At 34.9% G+C, this 25,560-nt stretch overlaps 1 protein-coding gene across 1 annotated transcript in view; it reads right to left on the bottom strand.

Annotated features, from left to right (window-relative positions):
* The window catches only part of NKAIN2 (sodium/potassium transporting ATPase interacting 2), a 1,029,637-nt gene that overhangs the window by 443,344 nt on the left and 560,733 nt on the right, over positions 1 to 25,560 (bottom strand). The window contains exon 3 of the mRNA XM_001107707.5: positions 23,162 to 23,242. Within this exon, the coding sequence (XP_001107707.3) occupies positions 23,162 to 23,242 (81 nt within the window). The remainder of the gene's footprint in view (positions 1 to 23,161; positions 23,243 to 25,560) is intronic.

Genomic DNA, 25,560 nt, shown 5'->3' with positions numbered 1-25,560 from the left:
TACAAAGTTCCCTAAACTCAATGGACTTTGTTTCTCGTACATTAGTTCTTACTAATCTAATGTCTTTCTTCCAAATAAATGGTTCTCAACACTTTTTTTTTATCTCGAGACCAGTTTACACTCTTAAATATTATCGAGAACTGTAAAAGTTTTTATTTACTTCTGTTATAGCTATGAATATTTATAGATATAAATTTAAAATATTTACTAATTTCTTTAAAAGTAGTAACAAATCTCCTATGTTAACATAAGTAATGCATTTGATTAGAAAAAAACTACATATTTTCAAACCTATTTTAGTGAGAAGAGTGACATAGCTTTACATTTTTATAAACCTCTTTAATGTCTAGCTTAATAGAAGACAGTTGGATTTCATATCTGCTTTTTCATTATACTTTGTCACATCTTGCTTTGGTTCTAATATATACATATTTGCATCCCATCTTATAGTGAAATATACTAAGCAAAGGGAAGAGCAATTTCGTAGTCCTTCCAGACATTTGTGAATGTTTCAAATAATAGTAGATAGTCTTCTTTGAAGTTTCAAGTGGTAGTTTGATACAAGTGGTAGTTTTTTAAAGGTTACTTGCAATGTGGAGTCTGGGCCGTATCAATGAACTTTTCATGGTATTTTACATTGAAATCCATTGGTGTATCTTGCATTTCAAATGAATCTTTTATCCTTGGATTATTTCTATGTCATGTGTTGGTCATCTGGAAAACATTGGTTTGCCGAGTTATGCAGATCTCCCAAATGTTACCTTATTTCATTATACAATATCAAAAAGTCACATCTGCTAATATCTCTGATTTTCTTGATGTCATTATGCAAATACTTTTGACTTCACAGACCCTCCAAAGGGTATCAGGGTTCCCCGAGAGTTTCCAGATGAGCTTATCGTACCACTGCTCCATACAATGATCCAAAGATCCTGGCTTCTTCCTGGCTTTTCTATCCTCCCTAAGACCTCATCAGGTTGTCTACATCCAGCCAGTTGAAGGAGACAGATCCTGGATGGCACACTTGATTCTTAAAAATCAATTTCCCAGAAATGACACACATTATGACTGCTAGTATTCCATTAGTGAGAGCTGTTTATATGGGCACATCTAGATGTGAAGAAGTGAGACAGGAAATGTAGTCCCCAGGAAATATTGTCTTGCTGCTAAAATGCTCTAACATTGTACTGTATATATATTGAACTGCAGGGGAGATTCTTTCCACCTTCGCGTCTTGACAATAGCATAGTTACTTCTTAAGGAAATCTCAAACCTAACTGAACAAAAGAGAAGGCAGGCCCTCACAAATGAGATTCAGTCACAATACTGCTGTGTTACTGAATCGCTGGGATGCAGTGTAGCTACAGTGGCTGCCCCTTGCTTCTGTTGATCCTTGTACTAACTATTCAACAATGGAGCAAATTTCTTCCTGAAATTTTATTAGAAGAGTAATAATTGTATATAGTGAAAATATGTAAAAGCAGTTTCAAAGGATATATAAATGAGGAGTATAAGTCTCCCTCCCTTCTAGTGCCTGATTACCTCCTCTTCCCCTTGGTAAACTCAGTGAAAATTCTGGCATTTTCTTCCAGAACTTTTGTTAATTTTCTGAAACCACAAAAAGTCAAACTAACAGGGAAATTACTCAGGTAAGGGACATTGGGTTTGCACAATGGGGCTATAATAATATTTCACATAGGTAAGCCAAGTTCCTTTCAAAATGTCTTTCCTGATGTGCAATGGCATCATAATTCTACAACTGAACTCTTGATAGATTTTTCAAGATGATATCACACATACTTCCTTCTGTAGATGTGTTTTGTAATGATAGAAATGATAATCAAATACAGTACTGGCTCTGTAATAAGATAAGCTTCCATACTTCTGGACCTTTTCCAAGCCTCTGTCCCACCTCTTTGCTACGTAGAATTGTTGTGCCATTATTTTTATTGCATATAAAACCTGTATCAGGGCCAATTCTGAAAAAAAAGAAAGCACTTGCACTAATAGAAACTAAATTTATAAAGCAGGGAATTCATTACATAAATGATGAAAGAATTGAGAAGCTGAACTTGGGATATTGAGGTAAAACAATCTCCTTTCCTCCCTCCCTCCTTCCTCCCTCCCTTCTCTCCTTCCTCCCTCCCTTCTCTCCTTCCTCCCTCCCATCTCTCCTTCCTCCCTACCTTCTCTCCTTCCTCCCCTATTTCCCCTTCCCTCCCCTCCCCTCCCCTCCTCTCTTCTCCTCTTCCTTTCTTTATTTTTGAGACAAGGTCTCGCTCTGTTGTCCAGGCTGGAGTGCAGTGGCACAGTCTTGATTCACTGCAACCTCAAACTCCTGGGCCCAGGTCATCCTCCCAAGGTAGCCTCATAAGTAGCTGGTACCAGAGGTTTGCACCACCATGCCCAGCTATTTAAAAAAAAAAAAAAAATTGTAGAGTCAGGGTCTCTCTATGTTGTTGCCCAGTTTGGACTCAAACTCCTGGGTTCAAGTGATCCTCCAGTTTTAGCCTCCCAAAGTATTGGGATTACAGGTGTAAGCCACTGCTCTCAGTCCTCATTCTTTAACTGAACAGAACTTCAAAACCCATAACTCTGTAGCACCGCTATGGAAATTGCAGCTGCCTCAACATCCTCTTCCCCACCATCCAGGAGGGTGCCAGTACTGGTGGAGGAAGCGCAATGACAAAATAAAAAATGATTAACCTGAAGGGCCTAGCCAGTATGGTTGGGTGCTGCAGGAATGTTCTCTGGGTGGCCTTGGACTGACCCAATTCTCCCCACTTTCTCACGTGTAATTCTTAAGAATAACTGTGGAATACACTGGGAATGCAACATCCTGAGATAAGGAGAAACTGGCCTGTGCCGGTATAGCAAAGACTCTGTTCCAGTCACTTGTAGGAACAGGATGTCCTTCAGTGCTTTACCCCAGTGTATCCTGTTGCCCATGGGGTATAAAACCCAGGGTAAGTTGCTTTGCAGGGGGCCTCACTTGTGGTACAAGTAGGACATGCACAGAAGAGACTCTTCGCCCTGGATAGCTTTCCTGAACCTTGAGAGATGATACATCATGAATTTTAGGCTTCTGCTGTCCCTTGCTGCCTATCTATAATAAGCCCACTTCATGGAGTGTGTGTGAGAGTTCTGTGTCACCAGACTCGGACAAATAGTAAAAGTGCAGCCCAAGATGCACTAGGCTGAAGTGATAATTGGTGCACAGTGAACCTGTTTCACAGGTGCCCCTTCAGTAAGTGTAAAGACTACTGGAGCAAGAAGTCACACTGACACCAATAGTGTACACAGGGACTGGAAATTTCACAGTTCAGGTGGTATCCACCCGGCCAGCAGAGTTGACACCGTGCAGCAGGATTCAAACAAGCTCAACTCTTCTCTCTTCAGATCTTAAGATTCTGGAGGGTAATGGAGACCGAGATACATAAGAGAAAGGAGGCTGGAGTCTCATATGAAGAGAATATGGATTTCTGGACCCCTGTTATTACAAGCAGGCAATATTGAGAACTCTCAAGGCAAACAATTACAACCTGATTATGAAGAGGATCACTCTAGTTATATTCCTAAAATGCAAACTATTTTATGTCATTCCACTCTAAAAATCGTTCCATTTACCTCAGTCTTCTCAAGGTAAAGTTCAATGGCTGAATTTTCAAAGCTCTCATTAATATAATTCCTGCCTAATCCTCCAGCCTCACCTCTTACATTTCTCATCCTCTTTCTCTTGCTCTCCTGGCCACTGAAGTTCTCAGCTTTCTACCAGGATTATTTTCTTCTTCTCCAACTTTTTCCTGGCTAACTGTGACTCATCCTTTAGGTACCATTTGAAATATTGCTTCTTGGAGACTTTCCCCAAACTTTAGTTAAGTCCCAATGCTATGTCCATCTGGTACATGATCCATTATTACACCCATCACACCTCATTGCAATTATGCTTTAATTAACTGTCTTCTCCGCTAGGCTTTAGAATATATGACTAAGAAACCCGGGTCTGCCTTGCTTACTGCCCTGACCCTTGGACCCAGGCCATATAATTGATTCTCAAAAAATATTTGTTGAAAGAAAGGAAGGAAGGAAAGAAGGAAGAAAGAAATGGTAGATTTAAATGAAAGAATAATGGTGAACGGCGAGATCTGAAGATTTGTAGAATATTGTTTCAAAGTGTCCAATGTCCAAGGATGCATTGATATTAAATATCACCCATTTTAGTGATATTATTATAATATTTATTCCGTCTAGATGGCATGATATTAAAATCTTTGCTAAAGCAACATTTTGCTAGTCCCATAGATCAGAAAACTTTAAATCCACCTCAAATGGGTGATACAATATAACGCTGTTTACCAAGCATCCATCAACATTGCTGCCAATACCAAAGTTGCTTCAAAGAACGTTCTGTTGATCCAGAGGTTGATTTGTAGGGAAGTATGGTCAAAATTTAACCAATAGATCAATTTTAAAGGAAACATGTCTTTTTTTATAAATTAGGATACCTCTAGATAAAAGCAAACATCATAAATGATGTGGATTTTTATGTCATTTTCCCAAGAAAGAGTAAAAATCAAAGTCAGATAAATGATATTTATAGTAGAGAAATTTATAAAAACATGGTTCTAAAATGCATCACATTATTCTGTTTTATATTGTGTCGGGAAGATTGAGGCTGGATGTGAGAAGGGCCTCTAACTGTAGGGTAAGCTTAAACAAAGGCACTGATGTAGGAAAGTTTATACTTGTCACATGTGCTCTGATTTCATAAAGAGAGAAAACTTTTAACTTTGAAAATATGTATCAAATTAAATTTGCTTGGGAAAAATATATATTGCATACATGCAATGCTAATTCTCCTTGCAGGAGGCTTTACTGCAATTTTTTAATGTACTCATGTATTTCACAGTATGGGGTTTTTGTCTGCTTACATTTCCCTGTCACTTTTTATAAAAACATCTTGCATTATTCAAACTGGAAAATAAATAATAAATCAAAACTAACATATGTTCTTTTCCATAAAAATTGTTGATTTCAGTGCCTTACAAAAATCTCACCAAGTAGCCATTTTCTAAATCTCATTTAATCACACTTAGATGAAAAGAAATCATTTCATATGTCTTTGCATATGTACATGTGGCTAAAAGGAAGTGGATACAATATGTGATTTATCAGGGTGGGTTTTTAGAGATGTGCATTTGTAATTTTTTTCTTTTAAGCAACATTATATCTCCAATTAGGGAGTAACGAAATTTCCATTTCTTTGCAGCTTTCTCCCACATAAACACTTCAAATCTCAAAACTGTTCATTGGTTTTCTGACCTTTCCTGCTACATGCTATTAGAATCTTCTTTTACATTCTCTATTCACACTCCAGTGTAAACTATGTACAGGCACCTCCAGACATTATGTCTGTTAGAACTAAGGGCAAAGGCTTAGCCTAGAGATTATTCTCTACGTAATGTTAAAGCAGTACTAGATTAAGAGTTTTTGAGTCATTAGGTTCTTCATAGATGTCTGGTGTTTATTCCGATTAGAAATAATTTCTGTGTTTCTTCATTTAAAAAATGTCCTCTTCCCACTTCTTACCTCTTAACTTTCTGCATAAAAGAATGGTTTCAACAACATTTTCTCATGAGCTGATAGTTTCTTTAGCTGAATGGGAAACAACTTTTCTGATTTTTATCTGGTCTACCTCAATATATTTTTTTGTTTTCTTCTTTATTGTATAAAGTCTGTACTGCTTCCTTTTAGTTTACTTTATTTACTGATCCTTTATTTACTGATACCTAAATGATGTGAGATCTTTCTGGGTGAGCAAAAGTAGATCTCAAAGTATAATTCTATCATTATAGAATGTATTAAAAGGCTATTCCTTTGATGCATTATCAATTCATTATTTTATGTAATATATATAAATGTAATGAGTGTATTACATTTATATATAGATGTGATATATTAATATTATATTAATTACATTAATAATATAATATAACAATATTATAACATTAATAATATTCATATTATTAATGATTATGTTAATAATCATTAATATATAAATGGTTAGCAGTGAAGACAGATAACAGGAGTGAAAGCTAGAGCACATGTTTTAGGCAGAATTATCTAAGAAGGCCTTCTTGAAGAGGTGACCCTAGACAGGAGACCTACATGAAGATAAGGAGTTGTCTTATTTTCTCACATCTCATGTCTAAGGTCATGAGAAGGTCTGAGAAACAAGGCTCTGGGCAGATAGAACAACACCAATAAAAGAAGCGAGAGAAGGATCTGCTTGGAGGTTTTGAAGAATAGCAGAAAGTAGAATGCCATAGAGGAATCTGCAAGGTATAGCAGGAAGAGAATGATCTGAGGAGCTAGCAGAGGCCATTTCTGCCAGTGCTTTGCATGCCATTTTGTTAAATGTTTTCCTACAGATTTATTAATATATTATTATCATTTTAGAACTAATTTTCTGATCCTAAAAGGACTGTAAAATAAACTACCTAGGGATATATTATAACTATTCTCTTACTGTTGGATAGTTAGGTTGTTATATTTTCTCAATATAACGTCTTTGCACATAACACTTTGTCCTAATTTCTAGTTACGTATAGGACAGGACACTCTAAAGTTGCATTTTAATTACTGATAACATTTAAAAACAAAGAAAAGTTATAACTTTGTTGTGTAAGAAACCAATACAGAAAATTGATGCTAAATAAGCTTTCTGGCTAGTCAGATCTCTGAATCTAATTTGCTTAATTGGCTCAAAAGAGCATGATGCTAATGCAGTAACAGTTACAAGCAAATGGCTATGTTGGCTAACATCATTGTTGCTCAACCTAACCAGCTTCCATGAGTTTCATAGGTCATAGGTAACACTTGGCAACCGTGTTAATGGTGCAGCACTTCAGGGTCATCATTATTAGAAAATTAATGCCAAATACATTCTTGTGGGTCACTCCATTCATATACACTTTTCCCTTTTTTATTTTCAAAACTCTCTTTACACCTTTTCACTTAAATTGATGACCTTTGACTCATTTTACTGAAGCACATTGAAGCAATTAAAAGAGAGTTTCCTAATTGTCTTAACACCAAATCTACCAGTCTGTCTGCATCTACATACATCAGCTCTGCATTTTCTCCTTGCAACAGATTCACTGTCCCTCTTCTTACTTAAGGTCAAACCCTGTACTTCAGCACTGGTTTCCATCCTCTCTAAGTTACTCAAGAATTTTGCTCCCACCCTATCTGTAGATTGCTCCCTCTCACTAGATTGCTTCCATCAGCGTACAAACATCTTCCAATAACTGTATTCGACAAAACCAATAAAAACAAATGAACAAACCTCCCCGGACTCCTCTGTGTCTTTTTTATTGCAGCCCTGTTTCTCAACATCTTACTGCAAGACCTCCTGAAAAAGCTGGCTTTACTATCTGTCTGCATTTTCTCACCTCCCCTCATTTAATAAAGCTCTCTTTACTATTTTTCCACCAAAACCACTTCTAGCAAAGTTGGCAGTAACTTTCTCTTTGCCATATTTAATATTCACTTTTTAATCTTCATCCTTATCACAATTTATCATCATCCTTCCTTGTCAATGTTTTAACCAAAACTCTAGAACACCGGTGCCCTGGCTTTCTTCCTACATTACAGGGCACTCCTCCTTAGTCTCCTTTTCTGGATCCTCTTTTTCAGACATGAGAAGTTGCAGAGCCCTGGAGCATAATTCTCAGCTCTCTTCCTTTCCCTAAGTGTCTCCCTTAAGAAATCTCATTCTTTAGTTTGCCTTTAATCTCTACTTACATGCTAATGACTGAAACTCATGTCTACTGTTCAAATAGCATGTGAACTAAAGACTGACACATCCTATACCCTACTTGACAACACTGCTTGAGATGTCTAACGGGCAACCAAGACTTGATGTTGACAAAATAGAACCGTGGATTCTGCACACATACTACTTTCATTCCCAAACCTGCTCCCTGTCTTTCTCATGTCAATAAATGGAAACACCAAATTCTAATGCCTCGAGACTACAAACCTAGAAGTCAAATCTGATCATTCCCTTCCTACACCCTGCATCTAGGACATTAGCAAATTTTGTAGCACTAACTTCAAATGATATCAAGAATATAACTAGATGTAATCTTACATGACATTAGGATATATACTTTTCACTGCCTCCATTGCTACCTTCTCAATCAAAGCCAAAAGCATCTCTAACTTAGACTAAAGCAAAAATACCCAAACTGATTTTCCTCTTGCAGCTCTTGCTCCTGCCAGAGTTATTTTCATAACAGACATAGTGATATTTATAACTATAATTTGAATCGTATCATACTTATACTTTTCAATGTTTTCTTACACTTAGAACAATATCCAAACTCTGTATGTTTTTAGAAAGCTGGGGAAAATTAGGAGTTATTTTACATTGCTCAGGTTCAATCAAATGTGAGGATCAACCTATAATGTTCAAAAAGTTTTTTAACAAATATCTATTATTCTCTTTTCAGTAAAGCATATTTGAAAAGTATATAAATGTTTTTAATAATGGAACAAGAATCAGAATCATAATGAAAAAGAATATTTGCCAGTGATTTAGATGTCTCTAATTTTGACACATAAACTAAAATTATACTAGGAATATATAGGAAAATTGAAAGCAAAGTTTTTATTCAGGGTAAAATATTTTTTAATATTTTCCAAAATGTATGTTTCCTAAAGAGAACATTTCAGGGTGAAGTAAACTTGAGTATCCTTTCTCTTAAGGCAATTTATCAATTAAGACAAACATAAAATTCCTGAGAACAGTAATTCTAGTGAATTTCAAAGACTGACTTTCCTTTATCTGGGAAGGGCAACCTGCTCAAGTAAGTGGACAGCTTCAGGAAAAATAAACACAGATGGAACAGAGCCTGAAGATCTGAGGGGTGATAGATGTCACACACAGACAGCCTGCACGTCCCACTCAAAATATTGTTTTTTTCATGTTGTAGTTTTCGTTTTAACACACCCTGGGAGAATGTGACTTGAAATTTGGCCAAACATATGGTATATTTAGATTATAAAATACCCTGTAATATTATAAAACTGAAACCAAATTTCTTTCATTAATAATACTTTGTATAAACATGTATGCTATTTTGTCATGAGAGCTTTTTGTAGTACCAATACATTTATCATCAAAACCAATCCAATTTCTCCCTATTTCTAAATATGCAATTGTTTTATTCCCTTCCTTTCTCAATCTTCATGTCTTTATGTTTAGTAATTCCATAGTTGTCAGAGAAAATACTAGGGTTTGTGTTCATTTGCATTTTAGCTTGACTGTTTGACAATGTTTTCCAAACAGGATCATGTTACATGTGCCCGGGTAAAGAGACTTTGATCTTATGCAATACTCTAGAGAATGGAATCATTCAGAAAATAAAACACAACCAGGGAAGTGATACAAATCTGGAAAATATTATAATCCTCATAAATCACATTTACAATGTGTTTTTTTCACCTTTATAAAAGAAAACTGTAACACAACACTGCTAAAACTTACACTCTTTTTTTTTTTTTTTTTTTTTCGTTTTTGAGACAGATTCTTGCTGGGGTTCAGTGGCGCAATCTAGGCTCACTGAAACCTCCGCCTCCCGGGTTCAAGCGATTCTCCTGCCTCAGCTTCCTAAGTAGCTGGGATTACAGGTACATGCCACCATGCCCGGCTAATTTTTTTGTATTTTTAGTAGAGACGGGGTTTCACCATGTTGGTCAGACTGGTCTTGAACTCCTGACCTCGTGATCTGCCCGCCTTGGCCTCTCAAAGTGCTGGGATTACAGGCGTGAGCCACTGCTCCTAGCCAATTTACACTGTTAAAAATCAATGGAATTAACAAACAATGGAATTAGTCACAGACTAAGAATGCTCATCTTTCTAGAGTTACAAGATTGTAGTGAAACACTCTTGTCTCATTATCTCATAAGCAATTAATACTTTATGTTTTGTTGCACTGAACATTTCATATCCATTACTGCTGTTAGATAATATTCTGTTAACTTTGTTTTCAAAACTATGCTTCTAGCTTCATATTTATTGAGGTATAACTTAAAGAGAAAATAATATTTAGCAGTACTAATTATTTGGTTATTTGACAATATTAAACTCAGCTATCTTTGTTTTTTGTTTTTCATTGAGAAGGAAACAAGAAACAGACAAGAAGAATTGGACTCATTATGCAGCACACTATGATGCCGCAGTTAACACACTGCAGAAATGCATTAGAAAGTAAGTAGTGGGGGGTCTAGGTGTAAAAATTTTTTAATGGATTAATTGTACTCATAAAACCAGAGTGCAAAATCTTGAGTCCATTCATTCTGTAGGTTTCTGGTGAATCGAGCGTACTGGGTGTACCTTCCTGGGGGTCACAGCCTTTGTGAGTGCCTATGTAGCTACAGATCTCTTCAGAAGCAATTGCAAAGCGTGCCTGCTTGCGTGCTATTGGTTCCCCTCTCAGGACTAGTTGAGAGCACCAAACTCATTCTCACTTTTAATTTAAATAAAAGATTTGAGGACCTATCACTAGAGATTTTTCTGTCAGAGTAGAAAAGAAAAAGAGTGTCCCTGTGGTATCGATATTGCTATTTTGCTGCAAAATGCCGAGTTTTTACACATAAGAAAGATGACATTTTTGACGTAGCTCCTAATTACTTCAGTTTTATATATTACGCTACCTCTGAGTGTGAAAACCCTGGAGTCCTACAATTACCATTAGACTCATTCCTCTAGCAGGTTGCATGTGCTAATGAAGAAAAAAGAAAAACTAATTATATTCTATAAATGACTGTTTATTAGTGAGTCATCCTCCTTTTTACCCTTCTAAGATGCATTTCTGATTGCATCAGGCTGTATACACATTTTGCTTTATTAAAAATTAAAAATATAACCTATAAAGAGGAGGAAGAGAAGTGACACTCTAAGTGCTACGTTGAAACTTAAATATTTCAAAATTTCTTCATGCAAATCTCAATCAAGAAAGAGAGCTAAATAGCCTCATTTTCTCTGTATTGTTTTGCATCCATTAGCATGGTGTTTACTGAACATTGCTCCCTGGTTACCTATAGCGTACTGAACTACTAAACCAAAGGTTCAATTGCATTTTCAATGTAAATTTTAAGTACAAAGCAGAATAGAATAGGTTTGTCACCATATGAAAGCCATGAAAAACAGTCACTTATTTGCTCTTTCTTTGCCAAATAATCTGGATGCTAGAAACAAAGATAATTTATTTTGCTATTTAATATCCCTTGAGTCGTATTTTTAAATAATTTTCCCCTATTTCATCAAAGCATCAATTGTCCCGGAGTGAACCGACAGGTAAAAAAAATTGACATTCTGCCCTCTAAAGCAAATTTGTCAACTGCCAATCTTAATTGAGTTTCCAAATGAGTCCCAAGGGTCATGTCTGGGTTACTGTTTACAGTAAAGGGGGTGATTTTGACGCAGCCATCACAGAACTTATCAAAGACCAAAAGCACACCAGGGGCTGGGGTGGACTATGAGGAATTTGGCACACTTTTCAGGTAAATTTTAAACTATTTCAGGATGTAAGGCATGGTGCCCAATCTTCTGGCTTCCCTGGGCCACACTGCAAGAAAAATAATTGTCTTGGGCATCACATAAAATATACTAACACTAAATGTAGCTGATGAGCTAAAAACATAAATCACATAAAAAAACTCACAATGTTTAAGAAAGTTTACAAATGTGTGTTAGGCTACACTCAAAGCCATCCGGGGTTGCATGCAACTTGCAGGCTGTGATTTGGACAAGCTTGACCTAAGGGGCCACTTAATAGGAAATAATTCCAATGTGGACCAATTATTTCAAGGTTTTCAGAAAATTACAGTGGTTTCATTTTTTAAAATTCAAATATTTTTAAATTTAAAGCCATGGAACTCTTAATGCAAATGTATTCTTGTAATTTTACATGGCTCCATAAATAATAAACCTATACAAGCATAGCTTTTTAAAATTGGGCATAAAATAAAAATTAAAATATAATAATAAAAAAAATTACTATCCTAGAATAATTTCCATAGAGTGGGCTTTAGAGACAAACAAGGACGGTAATTGCTTAGGTCTTTTCATATTTGCTATTGTTTTATTTCCAGCAGGACACTATCTTGGAATGTTATTATCTGTGCTTTTAATTTTTATACTTATGTTTTGCAAACTTTCTCTTCTGAGTTAGTGATATCCTCATAGCTTCAAAGATAATTAGCATTGTTTTCGTAGGAATGCAAAAAGAAAGAAATGGTTGGTGCTTGATTTTTATTTTATTTTTCAAAAGAGCCTCTCAAAGACCGCATCAGAAATAATAGCTTTGAAACCAAAGCTTTTGATTCATGAAAGAGTAAAATGTTGCTGAGAAAGAAATGTTGGGTAAGGGAAACTGCACTTGGTTTATTTTTTACTAACAGATTGAAAAGAGAACAGATAAAACCATAAAAGTTCATTTCCAGAGAGAACAGAGTAAGAAGTTGCAGTAATTGGGTCAGGTATGCCTTTGAATGAGTAACAGATCATCTTGTGAAGATGGCTGAGTTTCAGACAACTCTGGTTGTCTGTTCTCATCGCTCTTTAGGAGGACCTTCTACTAACATTTTACATGCATGGTGCCTATGAATCACCCAGAGGAAATAATGCTTGCTCATGTTCCAAAACTTTGTGGATGCTTGGGGGACTCTTCTGTTTGGAAGGACCCTCTTTCAATACCCATGAGATTTTTTGAGGCCCACAAAAAAGAAAATGGGGTTCTTGACATCCCCTGGGGAATCTGAAAGCGGTTTTAGGAACAGGGAAAGATGTCAAAGTAAGATAGTACAAATTAACACAGTTCATTCATAGAGTCATAGGAACTGTAGCTGCCATCTAGATCTTGTGGAGGGAAAGAATGCAACTCAGTTATGAGAGGAAACAGGAGAACTATTAAAAGGTTTACATTGTTTTAACCACAAGGGTAAGGAAGGCCAACATTTGTGTGGAAATATGCAAGCATAGTTGTAGTTTTCAACCAAAGAATATCCTGAAAATTAAGATCTTTAGCTTCTGAAAATTCAATTATAAAGAAAATAAAGAAAACTAGAGGCATGTCTGGATACATTTTGGAGTCAGATCCACCTTGGAGAAAGGCTTGGGGACATTTCTAAAAGAATTTTACCACACAAAAGCAGCATAATATAACTTGGGAATTAAAGGAAGAATTTAAGCCTAAGTTCTCCTTAGAGTTCTGGGTAATCTACTTGGTTATTTCACTTGGTATCTTGGGTGGTATCAGCAGTAAGTGTTAGGTGATGAATTTGTTTATGCACAACTATCAAGATGTACCCTAGGATCCCTGATTCAAAGGATGGCCAGAAATCAAGAACTTACCTTGTGCCCTATGTCAAAGTTCCCAGTAATTAAATCCTTACAACTCAAAATATGTTTGATAGGCAAACAAGAATGTCATCACATAGCAGTTAGGTATGCAATAACTTAGGCCTTACTCTAAGAGAATCATAATCTATAATTAAAAAGATGTCAAGGTGATTTATATAAGGGTTAGTTTTCAAGAGCCCTGATTTGAGGTGACCTAATGCTGCGATTACTTTCCTTTTGCTTGCTACCACCGCAGAGTGCTGGAATTGACCTGAGAGGTGTAGACCGCATTATCCATGCAATAGTGGAGGAGAAGAAAAAGTCCCCAGCAGCTGTATTTGTAGATCTAGACAATTAGTGAAGTCCACTCTATTACCATTTGATTTCATTCCAGTGAGCATCGTTCATGTGCCTGACATTTTCCTTGATCCAGGGGATACATAAAACATGATTCCAACATTGAAGAAGGGATAAAGAAACATGTAATTAGAAGATATTGATAAGAACAACTTGTTGCATTTGTTTTATGACACATCAAATGGGCTTATTTATAAACATCTAAAATGCTCTTAACTGATTCTGTAATTCCTCACTACTGTGTGGTGGCTCAGTGTCATTCTCCTGAATAACGATGATGCATGGTCTTTTAGCAAATTCAAGGAGAGATGGAAATATAAATACATATTACAATACAGTGTGGGAAATAATATCATAATTATTTATAAATTTATGGAGAGTTATTCAGCATTTTAAAATTCTTACTACTTTTTTTTTTTTTTTTGAGACAGGGTCTCACTCTCTCACCCAGGCTGGATTGCAGGGGCACGACCTCAGCTTACTGCAGCCTCTACCTCCTGGGCTTAGGCAATCCTCTCACCTCAGCCTCCTGAGTATCTGGGAATACAGGTGGGAACCACCACAACTGGCTAATTTTTTGTATTTTTGGTAGAGATGGGGTTTCACCATGTTGCCGAGGCTGGTATAGCTCAGGTGATCCACCCGCCTCAGCCTCCCAAAGTTCTGGGATTATAGGCATGAGCCACCGTGCCTGGTCTATTATTACATTTCAATTCAGTAATCTATCATTTGACAATCACACGTTTCCCCAATAAGTAAGGTTATACTGGCCTCAAAAGATGACATGGGAGGCATTTCTGCTATATTCTTAGAAATAATTTGTGTATATTGGTAGTACAACATTCCTAAACATTTTTGAGAAATTTTCAGTGAAATCATGTGAACACAAAGTGTTGTTGTTGTTTTTTTTTTTCTGTCAAAAGGTTTTGATTAATGATACAATTTATGTAATGGATAAAAAGGTCTTCAGATTTTTAATTTATTTCAAGTTGTGGTATCCAAAGAATTTGTCTATTTCACCCTGATTGTCAAATATATTGGTTTAAACTTGTTCATAATGTACTGTCTCTCCAATCATCTACAGAGTTATTTGTCATATTAGCAAAATGTGATTTTACTTATTTTTTCATTTAATCACTATTGATAAGGACCTCCTCAATTTTATAAACACTAAAAGGCAATTTGGCTTTATTGTTTTTTTCCCCCTATTGTATATGCATTGAGTTCTGCTATTGTCCTTGTTATTAGAAAGTTTCGCTTTAGAGAAGTTTCGGTTGTTGTTCTCTCACTAGCTTCTGGCTATGTAAGTTAAGATCATTGAGTTTTGAGCATTTCTTCTCTTTTAATATCTCCCTTTAAGGTCATATTTTTTCCTTTAAGCATTTCTGTAATTTCACACCACCAAGTTTTTTTTTAGCAATAAATTCATTTTTATTGAATTCAAAATACTTTCTAAACTCCATTTCAACCTATTAGGTCCATAGGTTCAGAAGCGTATTGCTTAATTTCCACACAGTTGCAGATTTTCTAGCTTAATTCTATAGTTGTCAGACAATACTTGCTGAATAATTGCAAATCATTCTATAATTTGACTATTCTACATTTTGAATCATTAAATGATTGAATATTCTATATGCCTTTGAAAACCCTTTTGTTTGGTGGAGTGTAATATATATGTCAATTATATCAAGTTTTTTAACTGTTTATATAGATATTCTATATCCTTAATGCATTTTCATCTGATTTATATATCCAGAGAGCAGTGTAAACGTTTCCCACTGTGATTTTGGATATGGCTCTTTCTCCTTTTAATTCTACTAATTTTACTTCATATACTTTGAAGCTGTATTATTTTATTCAGTTAATGTTGAATTGCAACATCTTCATGTAGATTTACCTTTTTATCATTATGACATTTCCCCCTTTATCTTTAGTAATGTTTCCTGCCTTAAACATTACCTCACCTTATATTAAAATTACTACATCACGAATCTACAAAAATTACATTTGTGTTTACAGGAACAGATTTTTCCTTGTTCTTAACTTATAATTTAAATCCTATTTAAGGCATATCTCTTATAGACAACATACATTTGGGTTTTGTGTCTTTATCCAGACAAACAATCTTAGCAGCCTTTTAATTAGAGTATTAGTACATTTACATTTAATATATTTATTGATATATTTAAGATTACAGCACTCATCTTGATATTTTTTTCTTATTGACCCTCTCTGTTGTTCTTAGCATTTCTTCCTTCTTAGCATTGCTTAGGCTAATCAATGACTTTCATTATTTAATTTTTCAGCTATAGTTAGTTTTTAGGAGTTATGCTGTCTTTTAGTAGTTACTCTAGAAATTACTAGTCCTGAACTATTATAATCTAACATAAATATTACCATTAACATTTCCATAATAATGCTAGAACCTTAGAACACATTAGCTCCTTTCTACCTTTCGTGTTATTGTTGTAATGAATTTTAATTTTCCAAACATTTACATCCCCAAAGATTTTATTGCTATTGTTTTGTGTTTAACAATACCACCTGTGTTATTCTTTCTATTATCTTCTTTCCTTCCTAAAATTCAATTTTTCTCTCTGGGGTGTTTTTTTCTCATTCTGCCTAAATAACTACCTTTAGTATTTCCTTCAGTTAAAGTTTGCTAATAATTATTTATCTTAGGTGTTGTTGAAAAATGCTTTCATTTCATCTTCATTGTTGAAGAATATTTTTGCAGGTTAAAGAATTCTAGGTTGGCATTTTAAAGCACTTTAAAGATGTCATTCAATTGCCTTCCTGTTGAAAGGTCACCTGTCAGTCTTTTTCTGTTCTTTTGGGTCTTTGGGTCTTTTATCTTTGTGCGCCTTTTATAATTTTCTCTTTAATTTAGATTTTTAATGTTTCTATTCATCTATATCTAAATCTGTTTTCCTTGATTACACTTGAAATATTAAAGTATTCTTGAATCTGTGGGTTGATGTTACTAATTAATTTTGGAAAACTTTCTGCCATCTTCACTTCAGATATTGTTTCTATCCAATTCTGTTTTTTTATCCTGTTAGTTCAATAATGTGCATATTGAATCTTTTGTTGAACTCACATGTTTTTGACATTCTTTTCTCTCATTTTTTTAGTATTTTTAACCCTTTTCTGTGCTTTAGTTTGGAAAATCTTAATAAATTATTTCTCAAGTTCCTTAATTATAAATTCTATTCTTTTAAATCTATTATTAAACCTACTTAATGAGTTTTTGCTTCTAGATATTATATTTCTAAGTCTTAGAATTTCCATTTCATTCTTTACATAAATTCCAGCTCTCGGGGGGTAAATTCTTTCTCTTTCAATGAATTAGTTCTAGTTTTCCCATTTATTTTCTTTAATATATTGTGTATGTGTTTTTAAAAATCTTCATCAGATAATTAAAATATCTGAATCATCTCTTGGTCTATTTCAATTGTGTATCTTCTTCTCTTTCAATCATTACATTCTTTCTTTTAGCATCTGTAATGATTTTCAATTGCCTGATGTCATGCACATAAATAAATTGTAAATGTCTAAAATAATGGTATCTTTATCCTGAGACGTTTCTCTTTTCTCTCAACTAGAGAGATAAAGTGATGGGTAATCAGCTTATTTCAATCAATAATTGTGCTGAGTTGTGTCTGTATTTAGTTCTGGTAATCTTCAGTCTGTACTTGGTTTGCCCCTGTCTTGTTCTTCAGGTCTTTTCACATGAAAGTCTAGTGTATTCTATAGAGTCCTTCCCTGTCTTCAAATTAATTTGGCATGACTGCCGAAAAACTTTCATTATGCATTTACAGAGTTTTCCATTTATATTTTTAGCATAGTACAGAATTTGCCTAATGCCTTAACAGAAAAATTGCTTATGTGCTTTAGACCACCTCCCTCCAAGCTATGCTGATTTATACATTTGCCAAAAAATAGCATTCAACAGGGTGTAAAGCCTGAATTCTCAGCCTCCTGCTTCAACCAGAAATAACAAATGCACCCAGGGTATAGCACATTTACAAAGCCAGCTGATCTTTTTGGAATATAACCTTTTTTCAGTAGTCATTACTTTAACAGATCTCTGTTGTTTTCAACTTATTGGTATCTAAAGTTTACAATATATATACACACAGAAGTACTAGATAAATTATACAAATAAATATTTCTTGCTTTATCTCATGGTCAATTTATATAAGGATTTTGGTAGTTCATATAAAACATTCTGGCCGAGTGTGGTGGCTCATGCCTGTAATCCTAACACTTTGGGAGGCCAATGAGGGCAGATCACTTGAGGTCAGGAGTTCCAGACCAGCCTGGCGAACATGGCAAAACCCTATCTCTACTAAAAATACAAAAATTAGCTTAGTGTGGTGGCACGCACCTGTAATCCCAGCTACTTGGGAGGCTGTGGCAGGAAAATTGCTTGTACCCAGGAGGCAGAGGCTACAGTGAGCTGAGATTGCACCACTGCACTCCAGCCTGGGTGACAGAGCAGGACTCTATCAAAAACGATAATAAAATTATTTTTCCTCTTTTATTCATTTTTTTACAAAATAAATTTTGCTTTATTCTCTTTTTTCTTCTCTTAGTAGAAAGTGAATTAAAGAAGTTGGATTCTTTGGGGATGATGATAAATCTTTTTGGACATTTTGAATTTAAGGTGACAATAGAATTGGCCTGACACCAGCAGGAAGTTGGAGATGTGACATGTTAACTCAGCAACAAGGTCAAGACTGAAGATATGAATGTGGTAGACATATGTGTAAAGATTATAGTTTATGTCAGTGAATGGCATTTTCAAGTAAAAGAATGGAGACAGAGAATAAGAACATTTCATGGACTCTTTTCCTCACTTTAGAGATATTAAAAGGAAATAGAAAATAAAGAAAAATGAATTTAAGAAATGAGGAAATAATCAGTTTAATTCAATGAAGTATAAAGGAAAACAAAAGAAAGGAGATGGTGACTGACCAAATTCTAACTGGTTGGTTCATTTCTAGATTTGGGAAAGAGTTACATTACATTTAATTATTAATAACAGGTCGAATATCTTTCCCTGCATCATCAGGCAAAAATCTGCTTTGATAGTTGGGAAATAAAAATTTTTCTAATTAGTTTAGTAATAGTTAATTGAAATTTTCTCAGATATATAAATTTTACAGTAAGAAAATCAAAATTTAAAAATGAACTCAATATATTGTCATTATAATATTTGTTAAATTTTGTCTTAAATCAATTATTATAGGTAGTCTTTGTTTAATAGTGATTGCTCATATATTTTAATCTCATGAAGAAAAGTAAAGAAGAAGAGTTATTTTTCAAATAAAAAAGATTATAACATATTTCTCTGCATACCATCTTTTTACATATGAGATCAGAAAAGCAAATTTTGTTACAAGCATTGATTTCATTGAGCAAAAGAATCCAAATATCTGATATCTTTCTAAATGAATTATTCATTTTGTTACAGAAGAAATAAAACTGAGATTGTTGGAACGGTACATTATTCCACATTGCACTTGCATCTGGTTTTAAGGATTTGTTCCCTATAGCCTACGGTATATGACAGGTTTTATCTCCTTCCTGTCTCTTAACATTCACAAGAGTGCAATTTTATTCCCTAAAGTTTAAATAAGCCACATTGTTACATGACTTTTTTATATAGCCAATTTTTAAATTGATAAGTTATATCTAGATCTCTGGAGCAACTATCAAAATTATTAAAATACGACAGCTTTCTAGGATGTGTTCATTCTGAAACATACATTAGGTATAAATTTCTGTCACTATAGCGAAATCTGAGAGAGATACACCTGCATCCCCTAGTCCAAAGGGTTAAATAAAGACAAATTGTGTTGTTTTAAGTGTACAATAATCCCTTGGTTTATCCTTCATGCTCTGTAAGTTTATTGTTTTATTTGTAAAGTTAGGCACATCATTCACTAATGGTGCCCCATACATTATAAAAGTAGAAACATATCTGAAAACAGTAATATGAAGAAAAGTGTAGGTATATAATTTCAGCCTGAGTAATTTATAAGTTTATCATATGCAATATAATATAGGTTTTTACAGACAATCAGAAGACCACTAATTTCCTTCCCTTTGTATTACTATTCAAAAAATAATGTAATAAATTTTGTTCTCCCAGATGAACTGAATAGATTAGTTACCATATTATATGTGTTTTCCTTCTTACTGCTATATACTTTCAACTTAAAAATTACTTCAGAACAAATAGCATATCTCTCCTGTGTTGAAAATAACTCAACTCAGTTGATGGCTGAGGTTAGTTCTTATTTCTCTCTATTTGATATATGATCAAGAGAACCACAATTGCCAAGAATAATACAACATAATAATAAGGCTATATGAGGAATTGTCAAAACTATTAATTCAATAGCCCAAGTCACAGTTGATGCTCAAAGGCAATTTCAAACAGTTACCAGACACTTCAGGTTACAGACTAATTTTTTCTCAGTTTCCTTAACAGGACATCTACGAAAATATCAACCCAGGAAGTTACACACCGCTAAATGCTTTAGGATATTTAGTTTCAACACTAATATCTCATGCATTAGCATAAGCAGAAATAATTACAATTATATTAAATGTGTATGTTTATTTGCTGCTATCATCTTACGTATCATTTTATATTATATTCCCATCATTTTGTTAATTTAACTATGATATAACATTTAAAAGTTTCTCCGGTGGATTATTTTTATTTTTCCTTAGATTTTGTGGACACTATAATTAAAATATGTTATTTGAAATTTTAATAATAATGTTGGATTTTCATAGAATTTTCAATGAAGAAAATATATTAACTACATCCCTATGTATACAAAGAAAGCACAATCAAAAGGGTTAGTCCTGTGTATCACATTATTGAAATTAAGTCATTTCAATATGAATGTACACAGGCAGTTGGTTGATCACTATAATTTCCGTTTCACTCATAGGCATATGGCAGATAGTTCATTAGAAAAAGCAGAGAAGACAGCACAAAGTTCTAAACTCTAATCAGGTAACAAAAATTTACCTTAATGTTTTACCACATTTTATTACCTATTACCAATATCAATTATGAAGCCATCATCTCTTTACAAAAGATTTCATGGAAATAAATACACCTCTTTCACATATATAAAGCCCACAAAATTTCAACCCTGATTCTATTTCACAAACGTCTCCCTCAGCCTCAAACTAACTGATCCATTCATAGGTTAGACACATTCAAACTATTTTTTTTTTTTTGGTGGATTGAGAAAAACAATGGTTTACATTCTTTTAGTATTATCAGAAGTTTCATGTGTACCATTTTTGAGTTTCTATCTTTCTGTACATTTTTCCATTACCATTGCTTCCTTCTAGCACTGTATTACTTGAAGAATATGAGGCAGTTATAACAACTAAAGAATTAAATGGTATAAATACACCTTTTTTCAAACCCTTTGAACAGGAAAGAGAGGAAAACCCAGTACAGATAACTATATAACTTTGCCCTTTATGGTTTTCTTTTAGATTATTTGTTAAAAGGGAAATTATTACATTTTTATGTGCTCTGCACAGCCTAGCCTTAGTTTATAGGATGAGAAGAAAATAAAAGATTAACTGTTTTATTGCCAAGGGATAGTCATTATCTGCCCGTGTACATTGGAAGAATTCTTAGCACCCTGGCTGTGGTTTCAATGCCTGTGTCCAAGGTCATGAAGTCATGAGCTTTATTCTGTGCCCGCAGTCATCATGTGGAGCAGTGAACACAATTACAGAACATTTGTGCGGCCAGCTTTGCTCAAATCTCTTTCTCTCTTTTCTTAATATTAAACAAATTCTCTGATCTGCTGGATCATTTTACTCAGGCAATATGTCTGAACACCTGCCTTACAATTTTTAAGGTGATTATTTAAAATTGAAAATATCATTAAAAGTCATCCTACTGTGGAACTTCTTTGAAGAAAGTGGATTATAGAGTAGTAGAGATATATAAATTGGGCAAGGAATTCAAATCCTTGGAAAAGCGTGTCTGCTTTTCTTACACTGAGGCGAATGTGAGTTTTCAGCAGCAATCCTGTCTGGGTCCCTCCTAGAGCCACTGAACAATTTCTTTTCATTGGTCACGGCACCTTCCTGAAAAGACTGCCTGCTAACCAGAGTGTGGGGAACGATGCCCTGCAAGAAACACAGAAATGGCATCCTCTAGGGAGATTTTGTCAGCCATGGTGAGGACTGTGTAATAAAATTACACATTCAAGAAGCTTTGGTTCTCTCTCATATCATGATGTCATCTTATTTTATCCTTCATCTTTTGTCATTGAATAAAAACAAATCAAGATGATTTTCACTTGATATAAAGCCACATATCACAGTTAAATAATAAACAGCACATGCCGAGTGTTTTGTGGAACTCCTGCATTTAGGATCATAAATGTGTATTACCATTCTCCTCTTCTCTCTCCTGCCAAAATATATAGCTTGACAAGGCAAAAGTAGTTCCTGAGGAATTTTCTTTAAAAAATTTTTTTTTAGCTGTCTTGGTCTTTTAAAGCACGCAAGTATCTCTAGGTTTTAAAAACATCAACATGTCTCCAGGGACCTTCTGCTCTAATACAGGGTAAGTAAAAGAGTATTTTTACAATTTTTATGTTTTGAAGTTTTAAATACGAGGAAGTACATACAAGTTTGAAACTCTCTCAAGAGTCAGAATTTGCTACTACCTTGAATGGATTACCTCATTTTACTTATTTGTTGTCAATTGCATTCTAACAGAAGGATGATGGTTTTTGAGATCTGAAGTCTATGCTATTTGAGTAGTAAGGGCATCCATGTGAAAAATATAGTAGCAAGATACACACATACAGAGCACAAAAAAACTACGTGAAAAAAGCAAGTATTTAGTTTTCCTAGCCTTTTTAGAATAAAGGGTTTATTTTATTCATTTCTGTAACATATTATATCCCTCTAGTAAGAATTTCATTCAACCAAAGCCCATTAACTGTTAAATTATTGCACTGCTATTTAAAATCAATAATGAAAATGTTTAGCAGAGTAATAAGCAAACTAAGTGATTTCAGAAATCTTCAAGATTTTTTTTTTAATTCACATTTTGCTTCAGAAATGTCTCAGTGGTTAATGTTTTAAAGTACACTGGTCACTGTGATAATCAACATTTCACATTAGTTTTGCTTAAGAAAAGTACATTTTTGTGACTCACTAAACATATTTTTAAGAGAAAAATGCAGAAATATAAATCAAGACACCTTTCATTTTACTTTCATTGAGGTGCATCTAAGCAAGCAGAACAGGATGAGACTCTGCCTTACTTAGGAAGACACTTGCTAACACACTACTGATGACCCAGGCAAATTAGAGGTAAATTACCTTTGAGAGGTCCCCAGCCTCCAAATAGAAGCAGATAACAAACACATTCCACGTAACCCAGAGGACTAGCCAGACAGCATACTGTAGAGAAGCGAGAGAGAAATAACATATAATTAATTTCGAATCAGTCGAGTATGATTCAAATAAAACTTGAACTTTTGCACACCCAAATATAAGATTAGCGGGAAAGGTTAGATATTGCTTCTCTCTAAGGAACAAGATTAGATGTACGTTTATCTCTGTTGAGTTTTTTTTTTTCCTTTTCTTTTTTTCTTTCTTTTCTTTTTCTTTTTTTTTTTTTTTTTTTTTGACAAAGTCTCACTCTGCCACCCAGGCTGGAGTGCCGTGGCATGATCTCAGCTCACTGCAACCTCTTTCTCCCGGGTTCAAGTGATTCTGCACTCTCAGCCTCCCAAGTAGCTGGGACTACAGGTGCGTGCCACCACACCCAGCTAATTTTTGTATTTTCATTAGGGATGGGGTTTTGTCATGTTGGCCAGGCTGGACTGTTTTTTCTTTTTTCTTACTGTTACAGACTCATCATATTACAGCTCAAATCTGCTTCAGGATAAATTTTTTGGTTTTAAGACAAAAAATAGTAATCCACATTTTTGTTTTAAGAGTGAATAATTATAGTTTCTAGACATCTAAAAAAAATTCAATGCTCTAACATACATGTCAGATAAAACTCACCAAAAGAAAACTCACAGTTTCCTTAGCAAAACCATCCCCATGTAGGACAATGTATAACCTTTTCCCAAGTTGTCAAGGATAATCTTCAAATCAGTCTTTCTGCCTCTATCCCATTCTAATCAGCTTTCTCTCTTTGGTGTCTCCTTTTCACATCTCCATTCACCTTCTTATTTTATCATTTCACTATCTCCCATTACAGTGACCATCTAGCTAGTATCCCTAAATTTATTCTATTTTCTCTTTAGTGTACCTTCTTTAACGATGACAGATTTTCTTACTAAGATATAGTTCTCATCATTCAGTCAGCTAAAATGTATGAAGCACCCAGAAGGCAACATGCTAGCAAGACACTGAGAATACAGAGACCAATGATGAATTCCTCCTGAACTCAAATCAAGTGAGGGTGATAGATTTTTTAAAAATAGATCATTATTATACAGGAATCATAAAAATATATAAAGTCTGAGCACAAGGAAGGAAAATGAGAGGAGTACATAACCTGTTCTGGGAAAAAGAATCTGCAAAGCTTAACAAAAGAGGTTAAGAAACACCTTCCAGAAGAGATGAATCAAGCTTAAAATGAATGGACTTAAAAGCATGGGGGGTTGGAAGGGCTTTCATGGGAGGGTCCTGCAAACAAAGGAAAGAGCAGGTGTGAATTTTTAAAAAGTGGAACAAGATGGTATCATGTCACTTCCCTTCTAAACAAATGCCAGTGGCTCCCATCCTTTCTAGGTGAGTTCCAACATCTTTAATTTATGCTTCACGAACCTCCATGATCATGATCATGATCTTGTACCTTGTTATCTTTTGAGACAACATAGGCGTTTCAGTTGATCTCTGGAGTAATCCTCGACTCCAGACACATATATTATTTGCTCTTCCATGTAGATGGAAAGTTATTTCCCACCTCTGTGCCTTTTTGTGTATTATTGTTGGGGTGATCAGACCCAACACCAGGTTGTGGGAGTGACAAAGTCTGGCAGAGTCAAAGGAATGAGAAAAGACAGTTTGAGAGAGAAAGTGGGTCCAGGGGGCCATCGCGAGTGTGGAGGTCGCAAAGGCCCCAAGCTCTGGAAGCCCAGTCTATTTATTGGTGCTCAAACAAAGAAACAGGTGGTGAGAATGTGGGGGTTGAAAGGGCAAGCGTATGATCTACAGCTGTGATGGTTTAGTATTTCCTTTGAAGCATATGGAACATATTCTGCTACTTGAGATAATGGAGAGCAGGTTCTTTTAACTCAAGATACAATCGATCCTGGGAGGGCAAGGAACAAAGAGCTAGCAAGCCTAGACACAATCCAGAGCCATGAGCCCTGGATTCTATCCAAGCCACGAGGGGTTTTGTGCCCTGGGCTTAGATTGTGGTGTGTCAGGGCAGCCTTCTGCCCTTTGGCACAGAGTTTGGTGTTCCAAAGGCCACAAGGGGTTTTAGACTCTAGACTCTGGACCCTGGACATGTTCCAAGGCTCTTTTACATTGTGTCAGACATGCAAGCCCTGCTTCAGCTTCTCTCAACACTCAGCTTTTCTCCCAACAATTATCCATGTATTTTTGAATACTTTTACTTTCCCCTAGGCACTCTTCTTACCACCCATCATTTCTTTAAAAGGTTAATTCAAATATCACCTCCTTCATGAACAAGAATTTCCTGAGCCCTACTTAGTGCTGCAATAAATTTTGTTTCTCCTAATTTCATATGAAAT

This window comes from Macaca mulatta, chromosome 4 (assembly GCF_049350105.2).
Source record: "Macaca mulatta isolate MMU2019108-1 chromosome 4, T2T-MMU8v2.0, whole genome shotgun sequence".
Taxonomy (NCBI): Eukaryota; Metazoa; Chordata; class Mammalia; order Primates; family Cercopithecidae; genus Macaca; species Macaca mulatta.
The sequence above is the reverse complement of the archived record's forward strand: the minus strand, read 5'-3'. Positions and strand labels throughout refer to the sequence as shown.